The sequence below is a fragment of the Monodon monoceros genome, unplaced genomic scaffold, assembly GCF_005190385.1.
Source record: "Monodon monoceros isolate NGI ecotype Baffin Bay Population unplaced genomic scaffold, NGI_Narwhal_1 Super_Scaffold_12, whole genome shotgun sequence".
Lineage (NCBI taxonomy): Eukaryota > Metazoa > Chordata > Mammalia > Artiodactyla > Monodontidae > Monodon > Monodon monoceros.
In genome coordinates, this window is record NW_021703768.1 from 153,786,899 (window position 1) to 153,814,392 (window position 27,494).

The following is a 27,494-nucleotide window of genomic DNA, read 5'->3' on the forward strand; positions in this document are numbered from 1 at the left end:
TGGGGCTTCCCAGCATTTGGAGCCAAAGCAGCAACGTGCAGGACAGATGTGGCAGCAGCCGGCCCAGACTGTGCTCCAAGTGAGGCATTTGGTCAGCAGTGAGGACAGCCAGGACCAGGATGGAAGTATTCCCAGCTCCCAAGGCTGGGGGCCAGCCCTGGGCGGACAGTCTGTCCCCTGAGGGAGGTCACAGAAGCCCTGGGAGGAGGGTCAGGTGGGGGGTCCCGATGGCAAAAGACCTGGGGAATGTGGGCTCCAAGGAGCAGCAGAGGCCAAGGTGTCAGGCCAGGTGTCGGCGTGGCTCAGCCCTGGCAGCTCTAAGCCAGCTTGGTCTCCCTCATCGTTCAGTTATTCTGCTTGCAGGACTCCCTTTGGGGTCACTTTGTGGCAGACCCTGGGCTGGGACGTGGGTCCTGGTGTGACACCGACATTTCAGGTTCATCAAATATCCACATGCTCCCCTCCCTTCCATTTCCCAGCCTCCCTTGCACCTCATTTTTGGGGCTGTGTGGCTAGTTTTAGCTAACGACCTGTGTGGAAGGAAATGACGTAGGTCACCTCTTGGTCAAGGCAGTTGAGAGCCAGTGTGTCCACTCCCTCTCTCTCTGTCCTACCACAGTGACCTTGGAAGTCACATGTCCCAGTAGCTGCAGCCGCAAAATGGGGCAGGGCCGCCCAACCTGCATAAGTCTGTGATGTGTGCAAGGAAACACACACCAGCCTTTACTGTATTAAGCCACTGAAATGTGGTAGATTCTCTGTTAACTGCAACACAGCCCATCCTATTCTAATACACACAGCTCCTGTCCATACAGTACAATCAACAAATGTTTACTGGGCATCAACTCTATGTCAGCCGTGAAATAGGGCCAATGTGGGGAACAAAGGGCCCAAGTAAGAGGGGAAGTTGGAGGCAAGAAAGGCCAGTCAATAGAGGGACTTGGATGTGACTCTAAGGGCAGTAGGAAATTGCTAGAGGTGCTACTTCCTTCCAACATTAATGGGCAAGACATTTAATGCCCTTTTTTTCATAGGAAAATGGGAATTAATCCATCCCCTCTTTCCACCTCAGACTCTCGAGGGTCAGAAGGGTTGGAAATATTTGCTGAGCATTTCGAAAGAGCCACCTGGATGTAGAAGGGGTCTCATGGTGTTCAGAACCCTCCCACAAACCCATTCAAGCACCTCTTTCGAGGTCCAGTTTCCTTCTTTTCTTCCTCAAGTCTAGAAAAGTAACATTCTTTGTTTATTAAAATATGCTATATTTAACATGTACCATATACTATTTATGATGGAAAATTAGAATATATTCATATAGGTTTGTGAATGTTTTCTCCTATCAATTATTGCCTAGTACTTCATTTTAATGATGGCATAACATTGCACCACGTGACTGTAGCATACTTTTTAGGTAATTGATTATTTATATGACTCATGTAACAAAATTTATTTCCCTTTTAGATGTTAGTTTGGCCACTAATAGTAATGAATATCATTATAGCTGAAACTATTACTCATCCTTTACTATTTCCTTAAACTAAGTTCCTAAAAGTACAATTCTTGGTCCACAGTTATGTGCAGTTTAAAGTTTTCTGTGTCAGAAAGCTTTCTGTTCATTTTCACCTATTCATGTTCCATTGAGTAAATGCCCATCTCCTCACCTCTTCACACCACCAAATCCTTTTTAGCTTTGGCAGTTTGATAGCTACAACAGGGATATACTTTTGTTGTAAGTTGTAGGTATTTGATGGTAAGGAGGTACCATTTAAATATATATATATATATATATATATTTTAAAACAGTGATCATCTTATATTTTTATGATTGGCCTATTCATGTTCTTTATTCCACTGGGACTTTAGCTTCTTTTGTGTTAATCTGAAGAACTGTTATATTAAAATAGGTTAATTTTTTGTCTGATGTTTGTGTGGGAAATGTTTTCCCCAGTTTTGTTGTTTGCCTTTTGTTTTATTTTGTTTGGGGTTGGTTTGTTGATGGCTTACATTTTTGTGTGTAGTCATGTCCTGAGATCTTTTCCTCCCTGGTTTTTCCCTTGGGGGCTGTCTTTGGCATTTCATGCCCTCTCCAGAAGTTAATCTTCTTGGAGTTTCTTTCTGGTTGCCCCCAACAGTGACTCCCATGGCCTGTTGTCAGCAGCATCATTTCCCAAACCCCAGCCCTCACTGACCACCTGACGATTCTTGCTGTGCATTCAGCTGCGGCAACCCCACACCTAGAATGTCTCCTGGGTACAAAACTCCCGGGGCCAAGTGCAAATTGAAAATGTGGTTCTCTTATTCAAAGAGCAGGAAAAAGTGTCATAAGGGGTACCTATACAAAGCCTTTTCCTTTCGTATACAGCCTTTCAACTTGTCAAGATTTTAAAATTTTCTATTTATTATCACTCTAAGGGAAGAAAAATTAGGATTTTTAATTATAATCATGCATTTTACCATTCATCTTTATATTGTACAAGGCCTGTTTTAAATGCAGATATTAGAACATTTAACCAGCATGGGGAATCACCAAAATTAAACAGATTTGTACTTTATGGCTTGTGCCCAAAGGGTGCTGCAGGCTTACCAGAAGTTCAGACAAAGCACCAACCAGACTTAAGAAGGTTGGGAGGAGGAAGACAGGCCCCCCCAGGAGTGGAGCCATGAGGGAGCACTCCCTGAGGGCCCCCGGTCCTGGCCAGTGATGCAGGGCGTGCCCCCGGGGCCTGACAGCTGCCTGTCCTGTCTCCCGACAGCTGCCACTGAAAGAACACAGGGCATCTCCCAGCCCCAACCCAGGTCATGCCCTGCCCCAAGATGCCCCAGGGCACATGTGTCCACCTGACCCTCCCTGCACCTGCATGCAGGTCCCTGTAGTGGTCACTGAGTGGGGAGTAGGAAGACAAGAGCCTGTCCTGTGGAAGTGGGACCACGTGTGAGCCAAGGCTTCCCCATCCCAGCGGATTTCACTCACAAAACACAAATTCAGAGATAAAATAATGAATTTCAAGATGGTAACCACAGAGCGTTAAGCCCAAGTGCAGAGCCCTCCTGGGCGTGGGCCCTGGTCACTCGCCTCTGAACCCAGGAACCTGAGCCTGTGCTTCCTGCCTCAGGCCCCATTCTTATGGCCCATCCCCATCCTCTACTCATCTGGAGGCTCAGCTCAAACCTACCACCGCTCTCAGCTCTCTGCCCAGATGAAGAAAGCTGGTGCCTTCTGAGCACTGAGGCCAGGCTGTGGGCTGAGGCCTCATCCCTTGGGGTCCTCTGCACTGATTTTTACCTCTCATACACCATAGCCTTGAGATTGCTGGCAAACCCAGGATGAGGCCCTGTGTCCTGGGCCCAGGGTCCTTTAACCGGGCCAGAGAAGCTGGGACCCCTTGGGGAAGGCTGCCGGACAGCCTCATCCACATGTTTGAGGGAGGAGGGGTCTCGATCCCACCACCAGTAGGCTGTGAGGATGGAGCGGGGAGCTCTGGCAGATGTGCGGCCCCTCCAGCCATGCTGGCTCCTCCAGGGCCCATGCCCCACACTGCTGCTGGGTCCCGCCTTGGTCCCCTACTTAGGTGTGCCTCTCCAGCGCTGGCCACCCCCTGCCGCCATCCCGTTCCTGCTCCTCCCGAGTCTTCAACTGTGGCTCATCTTCTGACCTTCACCAGGCTCAGTTCTGAGGACAAGGAACTCCCCCCTGCCCGGGCCGCCCTCTGCACTGGGAACTGCGGTCCTGTTGACCCCTCTTCCTTGGAAACGGGCTTCCTGCCTAGCCTGGAGCTCCCAGGCTGGGAGGCAGTCAACACTCCTGAATGTGCCTGCTGCTGACTCTGATGCCAGCCCTTGAGCTAGTCTGTGCTTTCAAACTCAGTGCTGTGGCAGTGCACGCCTGGCACCCCAAGGAGCCATGCAGTGACGCAGCCCTCATGTTCGTGGCACCTCCAGTTACCTTGTCAGGCGTGGACAGTGGGTCTTCTCTGGGCTCAGGTGAATGGGAGGCCAGGGAGGAATGCCTTCGGGGAAGACTCGAGAGCCATTATTAAAGTAATATGTTTACAAATGCACTTTAAAAAGTAAAACCTATTCATGCCAAGACTTCAAGAAATATAAAACTTAGGCACAAGACTAGTGCTTCCTATATGGCTTATAGCATTTAACTAAAGCATTAATTTCAATCCTACACTTCCCTGAGCAACCAAAGGCCTTGGTGGTTGCTCGGGCTCTCAGGATCCATAGAGACCTAGCACTGCTGCCTGACTGAGCTGCTGGTCCGCTTGCACTACTTCTAGGTGTGAGACAGGCCAGTGTGTTGGGTGATGACCTGCCCCAGAAGACGGCTCTTTGCTCGTGGGAGCACGTCCTCTCAGCAGGCCTGCCAGAGGCTGCTGAGGCCACGGTACAGATGTGAGGTGTCTCCCCCTAAAGTGCCACTTTTTCTGAATGGCAAGCATTTTAAAACATCAATTTTATACGAAAGTAAACTGGGACATATTACTGAGTTAAAGCAAAATTCGCCTGAATTTTTCAAGATAAACTGGAGCATCTAAGGCAGGGTTGCCAAAACTATAGTCCAAATCCGGCCCATCATCTGTTTTTGAAAATAAAGTTTTATTGGGACATGGCCATGCCATTCATTTATGAATTGTCTATGGCTGCTTTTGTACTACAATGGTGGAGCTAAGTAGTTGGGACAGAGATCATACGGCCCACAAAACCACTATCTGGGTGTCAAGAAGTATTCTCTCTCAGGGTGTAAAGAAATCTTCTACTTGCTTAGGGCTCACCTTGAGCTGTGGCCCCAGCGCTTTATAGTTGCATTTGCCTCCCACTGTTGTCCGTGCACATGGGCATACGTGTTAGGGAAGCACTGGGCGTAGAATGAGGACCAGCTTTGGAGTCAGAAGCAGTTGCACCCTAATCCTGGCTTTTACCTACCTGGCAAAGTTCCCACCTTGCCCTAAACTTGGTTTCTTCATCTTTAAACCTCCCGCACACTCTGACCCATAAAGACTGGCACACTCACACCCGGGTACCCCCTGGAGACAAGCTCCCTCTCTCCCTCTTCAGGCCTCTGAGCCCCGGCAGCTAGAGCAACCCTTTCTTGCTGGCCATTGCAGGAACCTCACACGTGAGCTGAGCTCCACCCTCTGCCTGCTCAAACCCCAGCCCACCCCCACCCCAGCTTTGCCAGCTGAATGGGTCTGTGAGGTCACTTTGGGGATTCTTTTTAAAGCAACTGAGTGAGGATTTTAAAACAACATAGTAGGAGGAGCAAGATTTCTGGGCCAGCAGATCTGCCCCTCCCACCTGGGCTAATTGCTCATGTTCTGGAAGAATTTCTGCCCCCACCCCCACCCCCACCCCAAGCATCTCTTCTGTCAGGGGCAGACACACTCCTTAGGCTCATGGAGAACATGGGATCCAAAGGGGCTTCTGAGCTTTCAGAGCCGAGGCCATACCCTTTGACCCTTCCTAGTGTGGGATCAGTCCTCTGTACAGTATGTTCTTAAACATTTTTTGTTGAATGATTTCTGTCTGTGCCAGGATTCAGATATTTTCCCTCTTTTCTTTTCTAATTTAATCCAGAAATTGGCCTGGGCTCACCAAAGCCTTGCCAGGATTTGCAAACAATCAGAGGCACATGGGCTCCAGTTCTCATCAACTTCCAAGAATGCTGGGGACACGTGGTGATGGTGGGGAAGGCAGTGACAGGACAGGAATGTTTTCTGCTCTCTCGGGGGTGATCTCGTGAACTGGCCACAGAGCTGCAAACCCGCCAGGGGGAAAGCGCAGACCCAAGTCCCATTTACGTGTCTCTGGCTCTGGTGTCTGGGGAAGAGAAAAACATCTCTGAAACTGGACACTAAAACTTGGTTCCCTTAAGCTGAAGGGAAGCAAGCAGCGCTCCTGGGGCAAGAGAGACACATTTGGGTTTGGGCCTGGCCGTAGCAAAGGATGTGAGGATGCGGAGAAGAAGTTCCCACTGTCATACGGCAGCTCCCCAGGCCCCAGGGTCTGCTGGTGCTGTGGCCACAGCCGGACGTTCCTGGCACTGTTCCTGTTCCTCATGCTTGTCCCGCTGGCCTGAGAGCATGGCCCTGTGTGCCACCAGGAAGTATGACTATCAGGGCCAGCAGTGTGTGAGGCTGATACAGTACTTAGAAGAGGGCAGCGCTCTCAGATGCTGACAGGAGCCAGGCAGGAAGCCTAATCAGGGTGTCCAGGCTGTGGACAATAGGGAGTGGTGGAGACTGGGGCGACAGGAGAGGCTACACCTCTGGAGATCCCCTCCTGGGTTCCATTCACTTGCGGTCATTTAGGAATAAACAGGCACACTCTTGTGAGCTCCCCACCCCACCCCGCCGAGAAGCTGGAAATCCAGCTTTTACAGGAAATCTAATTACTTTTCAACGTTGGCAACAAATTGAAATTAAGACCTCACACTGCACTAGTGAATCAGACTGGCCGATCAGCGGGTGGATTGTTCCTTCAGGCCTAGAAGAAAGGAAGCGACTGCCTGCCCTGCCCTGCTGTATGCCGTGATGGGGGATAATTAGTGCCACCTCCTAGGGCTGTTGTGAGCATGGCTTGAGTTAAACACCAGAAAAGTGCTTAGTGGCACCCTGGGCACATGGAGAGCATGCCTCAAGTGTGAGCTGTCCCCGGTCATGTATTTGCTCCTTGGGCGCTCTCAGAACCCTGGTCTAAATGGGCCCCACTCTGGGCACTGGGGTGCAGAAGCAGGCAGTCGTGTTCCTATGCTCAGAGAGATTGGAACACGGGAGGGGTGGGGAGCAGGGCAAGGAATACGTAATTTCATCCTGGTTAATATGCCTGCTGATCATGCAAGTACCACAGGGTCACAGGGAAGGGTGCCCCAGATGAGGGCCCCTTGCGCTGCCCCTAATGCAGAGGCAGAGTTGACCAGGAGGGGAGCATGGTGTAAAGGCTCAGCGACATCTCCACATCACAGTGCAAGGTTGGGCCCGACTGGAGTGTAGGGTGCTTGGGGAGAGGCAGGAATGAAGTTGGCAAAGCCTTCTGTGCCAGGCTAAGGGGCTTGGGATCCACCAACATACTGTCAGGGGAGTCATGAGTTTGCTTTGGGGTCTAAAGAGACAGAAACATCTCTCTTAGGGAGTTTGGGGTTCATGCCTTTTACTATTGGAAATGCCTCTCCCTATGGCCTAAGAGGCTGAGTTTTCACACATGCTGGCCCCAGGCAAGGAGGCACTTATATGATGGCTCTACGTTGCCCTGGTGGCCCTGTGAGGTTCCCTTTCCTGGGTAAGGTCACTGAGGCTCAGAGAGGCTGGGTGGCGCAGGTAGGGTGTGGAAGATGAGATTCCCATATCTGTGTGGCCTGGGTGCGAGTCCTCTCCCCGCTGCCCACGGCCCCGACTGTCTTTTCCATCTATGACTCTCCTGGCTCTTCCCCTTGGCTTCTTCATCTGTTGTGCCTTCCTGTTCTCTCTAGGGTTTGCTCACCTACCCACCCACTCATTCACTTAGTGCATGTCTCTAGAACACCTGCTATGTGCCAGACAACAGTTCTAGGTGCTGAGAATGTCATGTTAGCAGGCCTGAGGCCCTGCCTGCATGAAGTCACATTCCAGTGGGGACGGGGGTGGACAGTAGATGCCCCCTCCTCCCAGGGATGATGATGCAAGTGGAGAACATTCTGCTGGGGGGAGCCGAGGCCTGTCCTTACCTCTGCCTCTTCTTCCCTGAAGTGTGCAGCACTCTCCTGCCCCCTGGACTCCCCCACACCTCCCTCCCCACTCTGGGAGGCCCCCTGACAGCTGATGAGGGAAGCCTCAGAGCAGCCTGTCCTTGGCCTCCCTGGGGAGCTGGCAGTTGTCAAAGCAGGAGTGAGAGTCCCCCCCCCGAACGAGGAGGGCTGGGTAGTGTCACTCCTTGGTGACAGCTCTGGGCAGCTGCAGAGCTTGTCTCCTGCAAGCTCCAGCAAGGTGACAGCCAAGCCAGAAGAGTAGAGAGCACCACTTCCCATCTGGCTGTCCCTCCCATCCAGGTTCCTCCTTGGCTGCCCTCTGTGCTGCAGGAGTTGTAGCTGAGTGACCCTTGAGTTCTCCTCCGCTGCCCAGGGGGCCCTTTGTTGGCATGTCTCAAGGGGGTTAGGGGTTCACACAAAGATGCCAGAAATTTAATGTCAGATTCAGAGGGTCTACTTACCTGGTTTTGCATGTTCAGCACCTGGCGACGAGCCAGGCACAGAGTAGGTGTTGAGGAAATGTCTTGTGAATGAACAAATCAATGAGTAAATGAATTCTCATAGAGTGACTGTGGTCCCACCGACTCCCATAAAAAATAGGCTCTATCTGGGACTTCCCTGGTGGTCCAGTGTGTGAGACTCTGTGCTCCCAATGCAGGGGGCCCGGGTTCAGTCCCCGGTCAGGGAACTAGATCCCACGTGCATGCTACAACTAAAAGCCCACATGCTGCAACTAAAAGATCCTGCATGCCGCAGCTCAGACCCAGTGCAGCCAAAATAATAAATAAATAAATATTTTTTAAAAAAATAGGCTTTATCTGTCCGTGGAAAAGAAGTACCAGTAGCATAAGTGTTCTTGTCCCTTCTTCCTTGATGCTCAAGGCTGTTTGTCTCCACCATAGATGCTGGAAGTTTGAATCACCAGGTCGTAGGAATGTACAGTTTTAATTTCAGCAAGTTTGCCAAATTGCTCCCCAGAGCCCTTTGCCCTGGTTCCCACGCATGCTCACATGGGTGAATCTCCCAGTTTCTCTGAGCCTCTGTTCCCCAGTAGGTAAACGGGGGTAGTAATGCTCACCTGCAGGGTGCAGGAGGTGAAAGGTAGTGCTGTCAGGAGGCACCTGGCACAGGTCTGGGAAGGTCAGAGCTGACCAAGGAGGTGCAGCCGTTGTTCCTTCATCCACGACATCTGCCAAACCAGCCCAGCTCTTGTCCTCGAGAAGCTTGGCTCTCTTGGGGACACACTGGCTTGCCTTAGCGCAGCCAGAAGGACAAGGGCCTGGCTGGGGAGGTCAGAGCCGAGGTGAGCCTTGAGCTGATTGACCACAAGTTGGTACTTCCGAAGTGGACATGGTGGGGAGGGTGCAATTCTGTGTAGACCTTCAGCGTGTCCTGGGAATGGGAGGCCTGGAGTGGGACAGACATGGGGGTGCAGGGCAGGGAGGCCTCGGAGGGTAGAGCTGGCCAGAACGGGGGAGCTTGGATTGATCCTGAAGCTTTGGGAGCCAGCTGGGTTCTAGGCATTGAGGATGCAACAGCTAAAGATGCAGAAGAGCCCCCAGCTCTCAGTGGGCACAGACAGGTCCAGTGGAGGGAGGTGGCAGTTAGCAGACTAACAAACAAATGAAGGGATATGAGGCCGTGATGGTGCAGCAGAGGGAACGGCCTGGAGGATCCTCGAGCAGCATCCAGGTGAGCCCAGCAAGCTCTGGGGGGATGTCCACCGTACACGCAGAGTGAGTGGGAGGCAGCCAGCTGCGGGGGTGGGGCAGTCCTCATGCCCCTTGCCACCTGAGCCTAGCAATGAGATGGGCCTTGTGGGCTCCCGTGGCCCTTCCGACCCTGAAGTGACCTGGGGCAGGTACTTGCGTGTCCAAGAACTCAGCCCCTCTGCCTTTGGTTCTGGGCTCCCTGTGTAGCAGGGTATGTTCATCCATCTTCTCAGTTGCCTATTTGTTCTCTTCTTCCATGTTTCCGGGCGCCCGTTCCCAGCCTGGGCCCAGGTGGTTAACACACTGCCCTGCCTGGGGACAGAGGCTGGCAAAGACAGTGCAGCTACTCAAACAGAATCTCGTGGTGCGAGGGGCCATGTGCTGCACGCAGGACAGGAGTGTTTCCCACTGTGTTCCGAGGTGACTTCTTACATTCTGGGTGTTAGGAATAGTGAGTGCCGAGGGATTTCACTCTGGAGGAGGGATATATTCGCAGCAGACAACTCTGGCAGTGAGCTGTGATGCTGCAAGGAGGGCTGCTCTGAAGCTTGCGAAGTTTTCTGGGAGGCTCACCTTTCCTGGTGAGCCCCTTGCCTTTGCCAAAGGCACAGGTGACAGTGTGAACGGTCAGGGTTTCCTTAGTCTCTTCTGTGTCAGTGCCTGGTAGGCAGGATCCCTCCCTTTCTCATCACGTGGGGGACCCTGGGGCCCTAGTGGCAGTGGGGAGAGACTGGCCTGAGTCCTCGCCATTTTTGCTGTCAGGTCTGGCCCCAGACTCTTTACCTGGACTGCTCCGGTATGCTGAGCCCCACCTGGTCCAGGTCTGGTGCCGTGATGACCCATCCAGTCTGAAGCCTCTCCCACCCTGACCAGCATAGGCAAGAGCTTCTGGAGCCCACACACACCTCTCAGGGGCTGGGGCTGGGGCTGGGGGTGTTCCAGGCCAGTTTACTCCCAAGAGACCCTCCCGTTTCTCACCTCCTGCTAGAGCCACCTTGGGAGGGGACTCTGCTCTTGCAATGTGGTCTCATCTTAGGGTCCAAGTGGGGAGCAGGAGCTGTAGCTCTCAGGATCTGTGTTTGACCCTAAAGGTGTGTGAGGGGCAGCAGCAGGGGTGGGGGGCCATAACCCTGGGTCTGACTTCCTGCCTCTCCTCAGCCTCCTCCCCTAACCTACATAAACCAGGGCAGTTGCTTCTCCCCTGTTCCCCTCCCCAGGGACCTCCCAGGTGCCATGTCCCCCCTCCCCATGGTGGCATTTTCCCTCTTTCTTTCCTTGGGTCACATGGTGATAGGGAAGCAGAAGAATATGAATTATAGGAGGGACGAAAAATCATTGTTTTTTCTAATGACATGCTGGTGCCCAGTTGCTCACATCACAGGGGTGGGGTTGTGCTCACAGGCTCTGAGACAGGGATGGGGTGGGGGACCAGGGAGGATGCCATGAGGTGTCGCCACCAGGGGCCTCCCTGAAGTGCTTCCTCTGGAGGAGACTCCAAGCCAGGCCCTCAGGGCTCTGGTCAGGGAGGGCTGAGGAGCTCATGGGTGACATCCCAGTGCTCTCCAGGGCCAGGGCCGCTGCCAACAAGAATCAAGATCCCTGCCTTCTCTCTTCTCCTTCCTGTCTGTGCCCTCCAAACTGGCCTTGGTGGGACGGTGGGCTCTAGCCTTTGACCTCAGATGAGTTATTCTGTGTCCTGCGGCCTCAGCAGGGTCCGTCCTTCCCTGTTCTGCGGCATTATCCCTTTCTGATGAGTTCTCGGGTGATGAGTGGGAAGGTTGGGCCCCAAGTGGTGGTGTGGCTGTTGGTTACCCTGTGGTGGAGCTGGCAGGGAGAACCCCGGGTATGGGTCACACACGGATACCTGGTGAGTCCCAGCATGGGCTCTGGAAAACAGCCTGGCTGTGCACTGCAGTCCAGGTAGGCCTTTCCCGATGGCCCTGAGGAGAGCCCAGGGTGGGCCCAGAGAAAGGACTCAGGGTATTTGACCTTCTGTCATTTGATAACAGCTCTACTGAGTCTGTGCTATGTGCCTGGGATTTTGCTGGATGCTTTAAATATAGTGTTGAGGTCGGTCCTCCATACAGCCTGAGGGGCTAGAACTAGTATTGCCTCCATTTCACAGATAAGGAAGCTGTGGCTCAAACAGGCAAAGTACCAAGCCCAAGTCACAGGGTAAGATGGTGGCCGAGCCCACCCTGGAACCCACGCAACCTGATGAAGTGACGAGGTATGGGCAGCTTCTTGGAAGTAATCAGTGCCAACATGGGCAGCTGTTTAAGGCATCTTTGTTCCTTCATTTGCACAGTAAACATTTGTTGAGGCTCCACCTAGATTCAAGGCACCTACTTGCCTGGGGGTGGAGGAGCCCGTCCCCACCCTGGGGACCTGCAGAGATGTCCCCAGGCCCAGGAGAGTGTGGCCTCATGCAGGACTGGGGACTGAACCGTTTCACCTTCGTGAGAGGAGTCACAGTGGGGGTCCTGGGGGCTGAAGAAGGGGCTCCACCTGCCTCCCATTTTTGTGCACAGTACGTACGACCTTAGTAATTCCTGTCCTGCCCATTTGCATTTCATGACAGTTTGATATTTTGAGCAGAGGCCAGAGTCGTGTTTGTTCTTGCTTTGCCTACGAAGCATTTGCTGAGAAACGAGTGGTAAAGAAGATCTGCAAAGGGAATGTTTATTCTCACAATGAGACTGGGCTTTTGCAGTCCCGTTTATGTGTCATGAGATGCACACGAATGAAAATACTCACTGGAAGCCCGCAGACTTTCTGCCCCAGGTTCTACAGCACTTTCTTCACCTCCACCTCCACCGTGGTGGTCCAAGCCTTCTCCTGGGGGGCTCAGAGAGAGCAGCCTTCTTCCCAGTTATGCCAAGGGTTCCTGGAGAAGCCACAAAGCAAAACGGGCTATGGGCCTACCTCCTGAGGCCCCACAACAGACTCCTCCAGACCTGGCTTCTCCCCACAGGGTGCTCGGGCTCCTTCTTAGTTGCCAAAGCTTGGCTCAAGGGAAGAGGTGGTAACTTTCCTGAAAGTTGGACGTAAGCGTTGGGAACCCAAACAGCCTCTCTGCCCCTGCCTGCCTCAGTAGGAGCCCCACGACCTGGACCAGCCCCTCTGTCCCTCCACCCTGGTAGGGGAGAAAGTCACCTCTGCCCAGCAGCCTCAGGGCGCCTGCCAGGGCTCAGTGGTTGCCCAGGGCAGAACTCTGCCACAAAGAAAGCAAACTTTTACATTATCATGCAGAGCTTGTGTCCTTCCTTATTGTCTATTCCAGAACAGAAACTTGGCTGCATCTTTGCATAAGCAAAAGGCGCATTACGATGTATTTCCCCAAACAAGAGAGCTCTTGGCCTCTCTCTGCACAGAGAAGGGCTGCGGCTTTGAACCTTTTCCCCAAGGTTTAAAGATTCCAGGATCAATTTCTCAGACAGGGCTCAAGGACGTTGTCCCTGCTTCCCCTCCTCCTGCGGTCTCAGCAGAGGTGAGCACACAGGCCTCGGGAGGGCAGGTGGGGGTGGGGAGGCACTTGGGCACTTAGCTGGGTCTTTGATAATTACAGGGCATCATGCACCCTGCTGCTGTCACACATTTTGCCCATTTCCTCTTGTTTCATGTTTACCAACGTTATTCACCCATTCAGAACTCTTTACTGAGCACCTACTGTGTGCTTGGCACTGCTAGGGACACAGCAGTGACTGAGGAGGAGGGGTGCCTCCACATCAAGTGCATAGTCCAGTCTGGGAGCAACTACTTTAAGGGCTCACTTTGAACAGGGGACAGTCGTGGTGGGGGAGGAGAATGAGAAACCAGAGGGCACTGCAAGTGCAAAGGCCCTGAGGTAGGGATGGGCTCCCTGCGTAAGGAGCTCACAGGTCAGTGACTGGACCATGGTGAGCAAGGCGAGGGCAACCTGAGAAGAGGGAGCAGGGCTTTGATTTTATCCCAGTTGCAGTGGGAAGGCCCTGTGGTGGCGGTAGGGGGAGGGTAACTGCCCTCCTCCTTTGAAATACATCGATTGCTCTTTGTTTTTTCAAATGCTCTTGTATGGGAAGCAGCCGCATAGCACAGGGAGATCAGCTCTTGGTGCTTTGTGACCGCCTGGAGGGGTGGGATAGGGAGGGTGGGAGGGAGAGAGATGCAAGAGGGAAGAGATATATGTATATGTATAACTGATTCACTTTGTTATAAAGCAGAAACTAACACACCATTGTAAAGCAATTATACTCCAATAAAGATGTAAAAAAAAAAAAAACAGCATCCGCCTGCCAATGCGGAGGGCACGGGTTTGATCACTGGTCCAGAAAGATTCCATGTGCCACGAAGCAACTAAGCCCGTGCGCCACAAAAAAAAAAAAAAAAAAAAAAAAGAATTCAGAGACTGGAGAGGGAACTCCAGGTATGAACCATAGCACAAGCAGCAGGAGAGGGCAGCTGGCTTCCGAGAAGGCAGAGCTGTCAGGAGTGAGGGTTCCTGGAGGAAAGTAGCTGAAGTGGAGCTCAGAGAAGCCAGCCAGGGCCAGCTTAGCGAGGGCCCCAAGTGCCAGGCTGAGGGCTGAGGCCTGTTCCTGAAGGCACCGGGGAGCCATTGAGGGTTTCAGGCATAGGAAGCAGGAGGTCAGACCTTTTCTGAGTGGTGACCATCGTGAAGAATGACCGTGGGGGAGACACGAGGTGGGAAGGTGCTGCTTCCTTGTCTACCTGTGGAGGAGATGGAATGGGAGTCAAGGGACGGGCGGGGGGGAGTTGGGAGGGAGATGTTTGGAAGCTGCCTTCTGTCTTTGTGGCTCTTTGTGCCATGTCTGTTAGCTCTCTGCTTGGCGGAAATGTTGTAGCTGTGTCCCTATTATGGAGGCAAGTGTTTTACTGGGCATCTTATTCCCGGGGGTCTCTACACCACAGCGGGCCCTGCTGGCTTCTGGCCTCACCGGCAGCATCCTGTGGAGAGTGGGATGCAGCTGGCCTCAGGGGGCTATGGCAATTTCACAGCCCCCTGAAAAGTTGGCGTGGCCCTGGCGGGGCAGGGCAGGGCCCACTCCTCAGCAGAGCCAGCCTCCTCCATGGCCCACAAGCCCTGCATTCTGCCCTTTCTGTTCCTGATGAGTCGCAACGTGGGGATTGGGAGCCAGACACCGGAGGGGAACCCGTTTGCAGGTGGGGGGATTCTGCCACACCACCGTAATGAGCAAGAAGACGTCCCAGGCCACCTGGTCACTGTGGGGGTCCCACCTGCTTGGGAGGGGGCTGCAGGGGGCCGGGCCTCAGGTGAGGCCACCGGGAGGGCTTGTGAGTGGGAATCCAGGTTGGGAACCACCCAGAAGGTCCAGCAGTTGCCAAGAGGTGCCTGTGCTGTAGGGCGAGGCTGGGGCACACCCAGCTGGAAGCCCTTCCTCCCTAAGAGGAGCAAACTGTGTGCAGCTGTGTCCCTGTGTGGAAGGGCAGAGGCTTCCTAGGAGAAAACAGTGAAAGGTGCACCACAGTGGAAGGCTACCAGGGAGGGCGGGGCTGGGGCATCTCGAGAGCAGGCCTGGCCTCCTTGCTGGCTATCTGCTGGGTGTGCTCCAGACGTGCCTCTTCTAGCTCCTCAGTAGTCCCGGAGGCCCAGTTGGTCTCTGAGGGCAGAGTCAGGGTGCCCAGCCCAATTGATAGGAGCTGGTGGCTGATGGACAGCTCAGAAGACAGTGCTTCCCCAGCTGGGCCCTCGCTCAGCAGCCTGACACCCCCTGGCTCTGACTGCCTGGCCCTCATCCCCAGCAGGAGGTGGGCCTCTGCCTCGCAGAGTCCAGCGCCTGGTGGTGGGGATCCTAGGGTTCTGGCGCCCTCCTGTCTCTCGAATCAGGAGTCAGGGTCAGACCTGTCCAGCATCCAAGAAGGACACAAAACCCCTTACCCGAGATGAGAGTGGCTGCCATCGGCCCCAGTGGTGGGACCAGGAGAACAGGAGGATCCTGGGCCCCGATGGGCAGGGTCTGGGCCAGGAACTGAGAAGAAGCCCTGCATCTCCTTCCTCCCTTGGGGACCAGCCTCAGCTTCCTCATCTCTCAGGAGGGGCTGACACCCCTCCTTCTGGCCTCAAAGGGCTGTTGGGAGCATAAAATGAGGTAATTCTTTGAGCTCAGCCCTGAATTCCTTCCAAATAACAATCTATCCTGCCACTGTCCCTGGATGCCCTAGGCATAGCTGGGAGCCGGACTCCATTTCAGCTCTCTGAAGCCACCCCTCCTTGACAAGAGCCTGTCCCCTCCCAGGTCCCAGAGAGCAGGTTCAAGCTCTCTCTGTTTTCATCTTCTTCCCAAACATCGGGGCTGTTTTTACCCTCTCTGCCCCACCCCGGCCCCCCACTCGAAGCATGACCTGGGAGTCAGAGTTGAAGGGAGTAAAGTGAAGCTGGCCATTCACTCCTGTCTCTCTCCCCTCTCTCCTCTCCTGCCCGCCGTCCGCCAACTCAAGCCCAGATGCAGCAGGACCTCCCTGTGTCACTGCCTTCTTCCTTTCTACACCACGACTATCAGTCAAACTCCATGAGCCGAATTGGCGAGGCTCTGCTTGTGAAAGATAAAGCAATCCTGTGGAGACAAAAAAATCCTCTCTCTTAAGAAAAAGTAGTTTTTAGGGCTGTTGTTTCACTGTGGACCAAAAAGTCTAGTTTGACCCTCAAAAGTGGGCAAGGACCTCCGTGTTTAGGGGGTGTACACCCGGTTGCCGTGACCTCATGGGAGGCTGCGGGGCGATATGACTTAGCAGCAGTGACTAATACAGTTTTCCTGTTTTCACCAACATCATTCCATCATGCATGTGCGGAAGTCTAGTCCTCACAAAGCTTTGTGACATGGGGACTGTCATTCTTGTACAGAAGGGAAGGTCCGGCAGGGGTGAGTTGGCAGAGCCTCCCAGGGCTCCACCTTGTCAGCTGCTGGTGTCATCTTGTCTGGTAGGTGGCTCTCAGTGCCAGTGTCCACCCTCTCCAGACTCATGCACCGAGTCACAGTGACCATCCCGTAGGGCTATCAGTCGTCCCTTCCCTGCAGGAAAGCCAGGTCAGGGCAGAGAAACAAATTATAATTGGAAGGTAGATTTGTGGGCAGGAGGCTTCCGGCAGGGACCGCACTTAGGGCTGGCTGGTGGCCTCCCTGGACCCCACCGTGCACATTAGCTCTGCCTTCCCATTGGTGCCGTCTCAACACACAGCAACGGTGACAGGAGCCACCAGGCTCCTTGTCTAGCATGCCCCATGTGCCTGCCTGTCCCATCCATCACGAATTGATTTTCCTTGCTAACGCTCAGATTTCCCAAAGGGTTTTCCTACTGTTTATAGGTAGCAATTACCATTGCTCAGATAGAGATTCTAAAAGCTGGGATTCAGGGGGAGTATGGCACTGGCCTGAGATGACAGAGTGGGCTCTGGGAGGCACGCTTGGTGGGGTCTGCCCTCACAAAGGGTAGGTCAGCAGCCTCTGGGCTCGGTCTGCATACAGGGAGGGGTTGCATGGCCAGTTCGTGCCTCTCCACTGAGTGATGGTATGAGTGGATCCGTTCTTTTGACGAGTGTGTCCTGAGTATCTGCTGTGTGCTGCTGCGTCCTGGGTGCTGGAGACATGCAGGGAAAATACAGGTGGCCATGCAACTCACAGTCCCTTTGGGGACACAGAGAGCTCAGGAAGCAATGGACCCTGGTGCTGGCTGGGAAGCAGATCAGACCTGGGGGCCCTTCCAGGAGGAAGCAGCCACGAGGCTGGGCCTCCAGAAGAGTAGGGTTTTGTCAGGAAGCGAACGAATGAAGTGGGTGGCAATGAGGCGGCCGTTTCAGGTAAGATCCCGAGAGCGCGTGAGGGTGGGAAGGAAGGCTTTGTCGGCCCTGAGCCCAGGGTTAACCTGACTAGTGTTTCCAGAAATTCATGCTGGCTGTGCTGTGGGGAAGGAAGGATTCCTCACCTTTCTTGTGCAGTGGACCGCTTTGACATCTGGTGAGGCCCCTGGGCACCTGCACCAATAATGTTTGTAAATGTAAAATATTAAATACATGATAATAAAAGAGTGAAGAAATACAAATGAAGCCAATAGTATGAGTCGCAGTTATCAAAACAGAACACAATTTTGTGATATAGCAATATCTGTTCTTAATTAAGACATTAAAAATTAGATCTGTTGGTGTGTCTAGAATGACCCCCCTTTCCAAGTTGTGATGAGTGTAGACGACATTTCACAACCACCAGCAGCAACTGAGGAGTGATTTCTGCCAGTGACAGTCCCGGCATTGCCCCCGCCACTGGGGTTTGTGGCCTGCATTCTCCCTGAAGGAAAGGCCATGTTGCATTTACAGTGGTCAGCGTCCCCATCCCAGTGTAGGCTCCAGGTGGAGAATCCCTGAGTTGGTGGGAGGGGCTGCTGAGGAGGGAGTGGCAATATCCTGGCAGGGGTTAGAGGGAAAGGAAGGGATGGATTCAGAGTTGGTGGTGATTCCTGGGTATAAAGTGTGGCAAAGAGGAAGGAGTGGGGCTGGGTCCCAGGGTTCTGGCCTGGGGCCTAGCTGGGTGGTGATGCCATTTGCAAAGCCAGAGCTCGTCCTTGGGCCTGTGGTTTCTGCTGACACGTCCCTGATTGTCTTTCAGGTCAATGAAATTTATCACGATGAGTCCTTGGGGGCCCACATCAATGTCGTCCTGGTGCGGATAATCCTGCTGAGCTACGGGAAGGTGAGTGGGCACTGCAGGCTGGTGCCTTCCAGACACACCAGAGCCCCCGCCTCTGTGGGATGAATGGGGCCCTCCAGTGAGGTGCAGGCCTCCTATAAAAGCCTTTGTGTTGGCCAAAACCACCCTACCTCTCCCTGGCTGCCCTGTGGTTCCTACAAGAAACAAGGAGCTTGTGAGCCACGGCTACTCTGCTTTCAGCCTCACTCCTTTCAAAATTTAGGTTTTTTTTTATTTTAAGAAGAAAAATTTTATTTCAAACAGGTTCAGTGGTATGTGCGCTACAGCAAAGGCTGGTTGTAGCAGTTTCCTTTCAAACCTGTGCTGATGTATAAATTAGATGTTATTTGGGAATGATTAATTTCTGGTAAAATGTAGATTCAATCCAACATTATGCCAATTTTTACACTTATTGTAGACCCTATGTTAGTACTAGAGGTTAAGTTTTCATCACCAAAAAATGAGAATAACCTTACAGCTACTCCTAAGGTAATGAGCTATGCCATTAATTCCTCACTATTGCTTTGAAAATATACCCCTAGGTTGTTAAGAGAAATTCCAGCTCCATCCAAATCTATTTTTTAATTCTTCAGTCATCACCTACTGTTGGCTTGATTGTCACTCCTCTTCTTATTTGACCCCAACCAATTGAACGCCAGTGTTTCTCAACTCTTTGGCTAAGGGCAATTTTTTCTCCTACTTCTGTGCACACAGGGTTAGTCAAAACGATTTTGTCCAAATCAGCCTTGACTGCACTAACTCTTCCTCCTGTCGGCAGGGATCCTATGTTCACCATAAGCACTTCATTCTTAGACAGCTTTTGCACTTTTGCTGCTTTCTGGTCTCCTTCAGTGTGTACACCTAGAAGCCGTCTAAGCAGGAAATAGGGAATTTCCAATTCTGTGAGGATTTCAGGTAAAGCTCCAACTGCGCCATTCTGTCAGCCCGGCACAAAGTGGGGTCAATTTTTCTTCCAACTCCAATAAGACCTCCTGGAGCAGCATACTGAAGATCATTATGCTCTGCGAAAAGCGATACAATTTTGGAAAAGATGGGTTTACACATGAGTTTTCCTTCACTATCTTTGGAAACAATACCAGGTCTGACTTCTATCTCCTGGCCCAACTTTAATACTCCTTTTAGAATACTACCACCAGCTACACCCCCCTTAAGGTCATCAACCTCACAGCCAGGTTTGTTGACATCAAAGGATCTAACAACAATAAGTCGGGGTCCTGAAGTAAAGTCTCTTAGGGGTACTGGAATTTTCTTTACTAGGTACTCGCAGACAACTTCAATATTGTATTTTAGCTGAGTAGAAATTGGAATAATAGGAGCTCCTTCTGCTACTGTACCTTGTACAAATGCAAGGATCTGTTCATACTGTTCTTTAGCCTGGCTTTCTTTTACCGAATCAGTTTTATTCTGTAGAATCAAAATATGCTTCAGTTTCATGATTTCAGTAGCAGCCAGGTGTTCAGCAGTCTGAGGCTGAGGACAAGACTCGTTACCAGCTATCAACAGAAGAGCTGCATCCATCACTGCGGCACCGTTCACCCTGGTAGCCATCAAAATATTGTGGCCAGGACAGTCAACAAAGGAAACACGTCTGACTAATTTGAAGTTCCCTTTGGTCCCTGGAATGTCTGTAGGAAACTCATCAGGTGTACTACTTCCACAGGATCTAGAACATTCTGGCCAAGGACAACTTGGGTCGTCAAGTTTATATATCTTAGCATTAGCATAGCCAAGTTTGACTGTAATATTTCTTTCTAGTTCATCTTTGAACCTGACAATGTGAACTCCAGAAATAGCTCTTACAATCCCAGATTTCCCATGAGCTACATGACCAATTGTACCTATATTAATTGTGCACTGTCTGCTGATAACATCATGTGAAAGTGGCATCAACTTGGTAACATCCAAAGTGTTGAGATCTTGCTGAAAAAGGTGCAGCTGCCCTAAAGTCACACCGGCCTCACGCCCCCCACCCCCCACCCTGCCCTGCTATCTTGCCTGGAGGCTAAAATTTAGGTTTCGTTATTATTCAAGTTTGGTGAGACCAACAGATCAGGAGGTGACTGCCATGGTTTTTTTTGTTTGTTTGTTTTTTTGCGGTACGCGGGCCTCTCACTGTTGTGGCCTCTCCGGTTGCGGAGCACAGGCTCCGGACGCGCAGGCTCAGCGGCCATGGCTCACGGGCCCAGCCGCTCCGCGGCATGTGGGATCTTCCCGGACCGGGGCACGAACCCGTGTCCCCTGCATCAGCAGGCAGACTCTCAACCACTGTGCCACCAGGGAAGCCCGCCTGCCATGGTTTTTTTACCCACAGTTTCTGGCCATGCAGGGCCGCACCAGAAACACCATGGTTGGTCAGGAGGCCTAAGGAAGGAGAAGGAAACTGTGGGCAAGCACCTTTATTGTGGCTTCCTCAGGAAGGACAAGGTAAGGCGGGGTAAGCAGGCTTAGGATTGGCCAGTGTGAATAATTTTCAACAGGCTCAGGAGCATTGGGGCTGCCCCTAGTTGTTTGGTACCTGGCCCTATTGATTTGCACAGGGGATAGTGGGCTGGAGTGTGAGAGCCCAATGAAGGAGGTGGCTGGGGGTGTGGACTCTGAATTGGTTGGTTTGCATTTGAAGAGCATATGATCCAGAATGAGTTGTTTACTGTCTCTAGGAATTGGCTGACCCTGGGAGGAGCAGGTCCTCCCAGGTCAGCAAGGCCCTGGATGTCAAAGCATCAGAAACAACCTGTGTCTTCCTCTTCTCATGCCACGTAGCTGCTGTTCTAACTGAGCAGTCTTGCCCTTCTTACTTCCCTTTGTTGTGAAACTTGGAACCGTCTTTCCTAGCAGCATGCACGGGTCTATGCACCAGGATTAGAAAGCCCCCAGGCACAAAGACCTGAGATGGAAAAATAAGGGGGTGCCTAAAAGGAGAACTGGTGAGGAAGGAAGGAGCCCCATGGTGCTGGCCAGTGTGTTCTGAGCAAGTGCCTATGCCAGGCAGCTCGGGAACACTTTACATGAAATTATCTCACTTCGTCCAAGGACAGATGGGGAAGTGGAGCTATGAGGATCCCACTTCACAGATAAGGACACTGAGGTTTAAGGCAGCTCAGTGGCATGAGTAGCCAGTGGTATATGGCTCCTTAGGAGTCCAGCTTCTCACCCTGGCAGCCAAATTCTGGAGTCCGTGGTCTGACCCCACGCAGTATGAAGAAAGTCAAGTCATAATAAGATGAGGCACATAAGGCATAGTAAATTATGCGAAGGGTCCTGCCTGCCGATGCAGGGGACACGGGTTCGTGCCCCGGTCCGGGAAGATCCCACATGCCGTGGAGCGGCTGGGCCCGTGAGCCATGGCCGCTGAGCCTGCGCATCTGGAGCCTGTGCTCTGCAACGGGAGAGGCCACAACAGTGAGAGGCGCGCGTACTGCAAAAAAAAAAAAAAAAAAAAGAAAGTTGTGAATTATGCAAAGGGTCAACTCCTCTACTCAAAGAGAGAGAATCTCAGTCTCACAAAATAAAATCGAACTGCACACAATGTACAAGGCCTGCAGTACAGAAATGACAATGAAGGACTTTATGGCTGGTCAAATTCCAGGAACAGTGGACCTTGAGCCCACTCTTCCTACCCTGGGAAGTGTGTCACTCTAAAGTGATGGAAGCGAACACAGTGAGGATAGCAGTCATGGTCCTTCATGCCCCGTGGAGAACATAAAGTGTACCAAAGTGGACTGTCAGATCAAGGGAGAAATTTGCAAAAACCTTACTGCAGGAGTCTTTCATACCCTTTTCAAGACCTTTAACAGATCACATTTTAAAAGGCATAGGAGTTTCCCCTACCTCCAGTATCCTTGTTGCTTAAAAAAAAAAGCCTTCTCAGTTCAAGCCTTCTTTAATAAGTTATTCAGTCATTTATAGCCAATAACAAATGTTCATGATTTTTAAGAGACAGTATCCCTGCATTGATCTCTTCTGTCTAGAGCTGCACTGTCCAGTCCAGCAGGCACTAGACACATGTGGCTACTGAGCACTTGAAATGTACTTAGTCCAAACTGAGATGTTCTGTAAGTATAAAACATATGCCTGGTTTCAAAGACTTAGTACAAAAAAAAAAAAAAAAGGAAAGATGTAAGATACTTTCTTAATAATTTGATATTAATGAAATAATGTTTTGGATATATTGGAGTAAATAAAATATTTTATTAAGTTAAAAAAAAGGCATAGGAGTTTCAAGTAATATAGTGGATAAAGTTAAATTAGTAGTTATATCATTTTTTCCCCTTGTCCTATGGAAAAATGTGCCTTCTTTTTGAGGAATCATAGAACACTTAAAAATTACAGAAGTACTTTAGGTCATAAAGAAAATTTTAGTGAGTTTTATTTATTTATTTTATTTTATTTTTTAATTAATTAATTTTTTTTTTGCGGTACACGGGCCTCTCACTGTTGTGGCCTCTCCCGTTGCAGAGCACAGGCTCTGGACGCACAGGCTCAGCGGCCATGGCTCACAGGCCTAGCCACTCCGTGGCATGTGGGATCTTCCCGGACCGGGGCACGAACCCGTGTCCCCTGCATCAGCAGGCAGACTCTCAACCACTGTGCCACCAGGGAAGCCCTTAGTGAATTTTATACAGCAAAAATAGTTTGGGCTATTCTCTGACTCGGTGCTCTAAAACTAGGTGGAGAGAAGGGATATATAAAAAGAATAAATCCAGTCTCTTTGAAAAAAAAAATCTCCTAGGAAGAATAATATTAGACCCTCAGTTGCAGACTATTGGGAAAACTAATGAAAACAAGAGTACTACAGATCAAAACCTGTGGGGTGTGACCAAGGCTGTATTCATAGGCAGGTGCTTTCCAAGATCACACAGAGCGAATGAAAACAAGTTAACCCTGTATTCAGCTCGGTAAGTTAGAACAGATGTTAACAACCAGCCAAAACCAAAAACCTAAAGAAAGTAAAAATAAGGAAATAGTTCAGAAAAAAGCAGAAATCAATACATTAGAAAATAGAAAGAAACAATAGGATCAATCAAGAGGAGAGCCTTGGAAAAAGCAAATCTCTGGCATATTCAGTCTAGAAGAAAAGAGAGGAAGCATAAACTAAAAGAAAGAGTGTGTATAATGCAACCCACAGCGGGATGCTTATCCCAGCTGAAGAGAAAGCTTTGGAGGAGGTTGCTGCCCTAGGCAGCTGTTGGGAGATCTCCACCTGGGCCTTCTCCCCATCCCTCGACTCTGACACCCAGTGGTGGTCAATGGAGGAGGAGTGTGCACACCTTCTTCTGCATGTAAGCAGGCAGGTTTGTGGCATGGCAGTGCACTCTGGGCATGCAGACACAGTACACAGCCAGGGAAGGCTGGGGTGGCCCAGGCCCAGTGACACAGTTCCAGCCTCCATCCTTGGAACGTCCCATGGGACTTTGTCCATCCCCACTGGAGCAGCCATCAACATGTTCGCCATCCCTTCCCCTCCTCAGGCTGGGTCCTACCAGTCCCTCCTTTCCTGGCCTGAGACCCCCTTAGCATCCTCCAGGGTCTGAGGAATTTTTAGGTGTGTAGTGTGAGGGATGGGCATGATTATATCCAACCTCCCTCCCCACTTTCTACCTCTGGAGAGGGGACATGGGAAACTTCACGTTGTGGGGTAGGAAGGGGAGGAGAGCCACCAAGTGGTCTGAGCCCTAAAAAGAAAAATTGGAGAATTGTGCATGGTTAATTGCTTACCAGCACTGGCAAAGCTTTGGCTCTTATTTCACCTAAAAACTGTCTGGTTCCTTCTCCCAGTGTTGATTACTCAATGGAACAAGGCCTTGTTTATTTTAACTACGTCCTGGCAGGCTCTGTGCTAAATTGCCCCCACCCAAAGCTGTTTCTTCTTATTCTTCGTTCCTTAAGTGTCACAGGCAGGTAGAAACCAGGTAGAAAACCTGAAGGTGAGATTTTGAGAACCTCCGTCAGGGACCTGGAAATCCTGGGAAACAAGGGTTTCCTGGGGAAATGGGAATATTTCAAAGCTGACTCCAAAAAATGTAGAAAATACCACAATAAGCCTCATAACCATGGTGGGAACTCAAATTCTTCTCTGTTTTCAAAGTTATCTTAAAATTACCTCTAAATAGAGAGTCGGATAATATATTTTTGCCAGTCTATTCTTATTCATTTGCAAGGAATTATTAAGCAAAGATAAAACAATACCACATAAAGTGTTTCAGAATATATATATATGTTCTGAAATCCACCCAATTTATCTTTATAGCCAACATGATTCCTACACACAAAGCTGCCAAAGGTAGCATATCTAAGACAAAGTACAGACCTGTTTCACTTCTAAAAATAGATGTAAGAATTCCTGAGGCTTTAAGCATTTAATTCAATAATGCATAAAGAGAAACTCTCACCATGATAAAATAGGGTTTATTCTAGGGATGTGATGATTGTTTAATATTAGAAAGTCTGTTCATATAATTCATCACATCCATTTGCCTAATGACAAAGCTCGTCATCTAACAAATACATTTTTTAAAAAATATTTATTTATTTATTTGGTTGTGCTGGGTCTTAGCGCAGGGTCATGCACGGCATGTGGGATCTTTAGTTGGGCACACGGGATCTTTAGTTGGGCATGCGGGATCTTTAGTTATGGCATGCGGGATCTTTAGTTGAGGCACGTGGGATCTTGTTCCCCAACCAGGGATGGAACCCAGGCCTCCTGCATTGGGAATACAGAGTCTTAGCCACTGGACCATTAGGGAAGTCCCTAACAAATACTTTTTGAGGGTTTTTTGTGCCAAGCACTGTGCCGTGTCACTGACGTGGTCCCTGACCTCAGGGGCTGCTCTAGAGCAGAGGTGCAGATGAGGAAACAGTTACAACTGAGGGCTCAGGGACTTGGTCAGGGCAAGGGGGGCAGGCAATCTTATTTAGAGGTTAGGGCAAGCGACTGGAGGCAGTGACTTTTCAGCCATGGGGAGGGAGTGAAAGGGGGAAGAACCAGCACAGGGAGCGGTGGCTTAGGAGAGGGTGGGAGGCATCAAAGGGAGCTTAGTGAGCTCCCTTTAGTGACCTTAGTGACCTTAGTGACCTTAGTGAGCTGTCCTGGGACCGTGGCCACAGGGTGAAGAAAGGAGAGAAGATGAAAGAGAACTTTAGGAGGCCAAACCAGGAGCGGATGGGTGCTACGCGGGTGAATGTGGAGGGACGCTGAGTCCGTGCCTTGGGCAACCTGGTAGATGATAATGCCGACCCCTGAGATGGAGAGCACGGAGCCGGGGGAAAGTGGCATGTGGGGAAGAAAGGCAGTGAGCTCAGGGGAGACGTGCTGAGTTTGAGGTGCTTTGTGCCATCCCAGTGGAGATAGCCAGGGAGATGCTGTCATGGGGAACTGGAGCCTGGAGAGAAGAGATGAGCGTGTTTTGCAAAGGCATGGATGGGGGTGCACAGAGAAGCACACCGAGTCGGGGGCACCTGAGAAAGAGCCCCAGGGGGCTCTGCTGAAGGCACCAGCAGGGCAAGGAGTGTGATCAGCTCCATAGGAACTGAGAGGGTATCTCATGGTTTTTAAAAGATCTGTGAAACTAGTAACAGATGGTAACATGACAACCCAAATTTTATTTAAAGGTAGAAAAAGAAGCACATTGTCCCTAAAAGTGTTCTGCATAGCTAATTCTCAGGATGTTCATAGATGTTTTCACAGGAGAATAGAGGGGTTCCATGGTCAAATGAGTCTGGGAAATGCTTATAAAACAAAGTAAAACAGGTATTCCTGACAGCAAAATTTCTCAGAGACTTTACTATGAAAATGTGCAGGGTGAATCTCTAGGAGATGGATCAGTATGCATGGTTTCTCCAAACTATTTCTCAACAGAACCCTTTTCCTCGTGGAATCAACATTCTACAGAATTTGCTTTGGGACATGCTGCTCTTATGAAACAGTTACAGTAAAATTGGCAACAAGAAAGAGACGCATAACTTTGTTACTGAGGTTTTGGAATTCTGGACAATGTCGTATGACATGAAACCAGTATCAGAGGAGAACAGATAAAATTATAATTGTTTGCTAATAATTATGTGCCCGGAAAACCTAAAAGAATCCATCAGAAAACCAAGGAGTTTAGTGACATGGCCAAATATAAGATAATTACACAAAACCCAATAATTTCTGTGTGAACCCACAATGCCCTGGTAGTAAAGATAATAGGGAAAGAAAAGTTCCCTTAATGATAGTAACCAAAAACATAAAATACCTGGAATAGTCCTAACAAGACAGCTATAAGACCTACGTATAAGAAGAAAATTGCACATTGTTAATGATAGGAAAAAAATAAAAATAAATGAAGAGACATATGCTATTCCTTACAGGAACACTGGGTATAGTAGTGATGTTGACTTTTCCCAGATTAATAATTGGAAACTTGATGGAATGATTCTAAGATTCATCTAGAAGCATAAACAGTCAAGAATGGCTGGGAGCGGCTTCCCTGGTGGCACAGTGGTTAAGAATCCACCTGCCAATGCAGGGGACATGGGTTCGAGCCCTGGTCTGGGAAGATCCCACATGCTGCGGAGCAACTAAGCCCGTGTGCCACAACTACTGAGCCTGTGCTCTAGAGCCCTCGAGCCACAACTACTGAGCCCGCATGCCACAACTACTGAAGCCCGCACGCCTAGGGCCCGTGTTCCGCAACAAGAGAGGCCACCACAGTGAGAAGCCCGCACACCACAACTAAGAGTAGCTCCCACTCGCTGCAACTAGAGAAAGCCTGTGCACAGCAACGAAGACCCAATGCAGCCAAAAATAAAAATAAATCAATAAATTTAAAAAGAAAAAAAAAAAAAGAATGGCTGGGAAAACCTTGAAAGCCAAGCAAATAAAAAGGATTTACTTCAAACACCTTGTAAAGCAAAAATAATTAAAATATACTATATTTGCATAAGCATTAACAGATCAACTGAATAAAATATATAGCTCTGAAAATACCTCTCATATAAATAACATGCGATAAATATAAATGGAATGGTTATAAAGTGTTATAAATAAATCTATGATAAATATAAATTTCATATATAGCAAATTAAATACATCAGATGATAAACATAGGCCAATAAAATTCAACTAGTTAAACCATACAAATCAAGAAGAAAATATTCATTGTCAAGGACTTCCTAAGCATAAATACAGTAGAAGGGATTATAAAGAGAAAGATAGATATATTTGAATACTTAAAATATAAAATCATCAAAAAACACAAACAAAGGGCAAACCACAATCAGGAAAAGCATTTGCAATATGGAAAAGATATCCTAATATATGAAGAGCCCTAGGAAAAATAGAATTGGCAATGGACATAA

The 27,494-nt window shown here is 50.2% G+C and overlaps 1 protein-coding gene and 1 pseudogene across 1 annotated transcript in view; one reads left to right on the forward strand and one right to left on the reverse strand.

The window, feature by feature from the left end:
- ADAMTS2 (ADAM metallopeptidase with thrombospondin type 1 motif 2) overlaps window positions 1–27,494 on the forward strand; it is a 245,317-nt gene that overhangs the window by 155,193 nt on the left and 62,630 nt on the right. Inside the window, exon 5 of the mRNA XM_029218215.1 lies at window positions 18,054–18,137. Coding sequence (XP_029074048.1) covers window positions 18,054–18,137 — 84 coding nt within the window. The remainder of the gene's footprint in view (window positions 1–18,053; window positions 18,138–27,494) is intronic.
- Window positions 18,724–20,501, reverse strand: LOC114891688 (annotated as a pseudogene).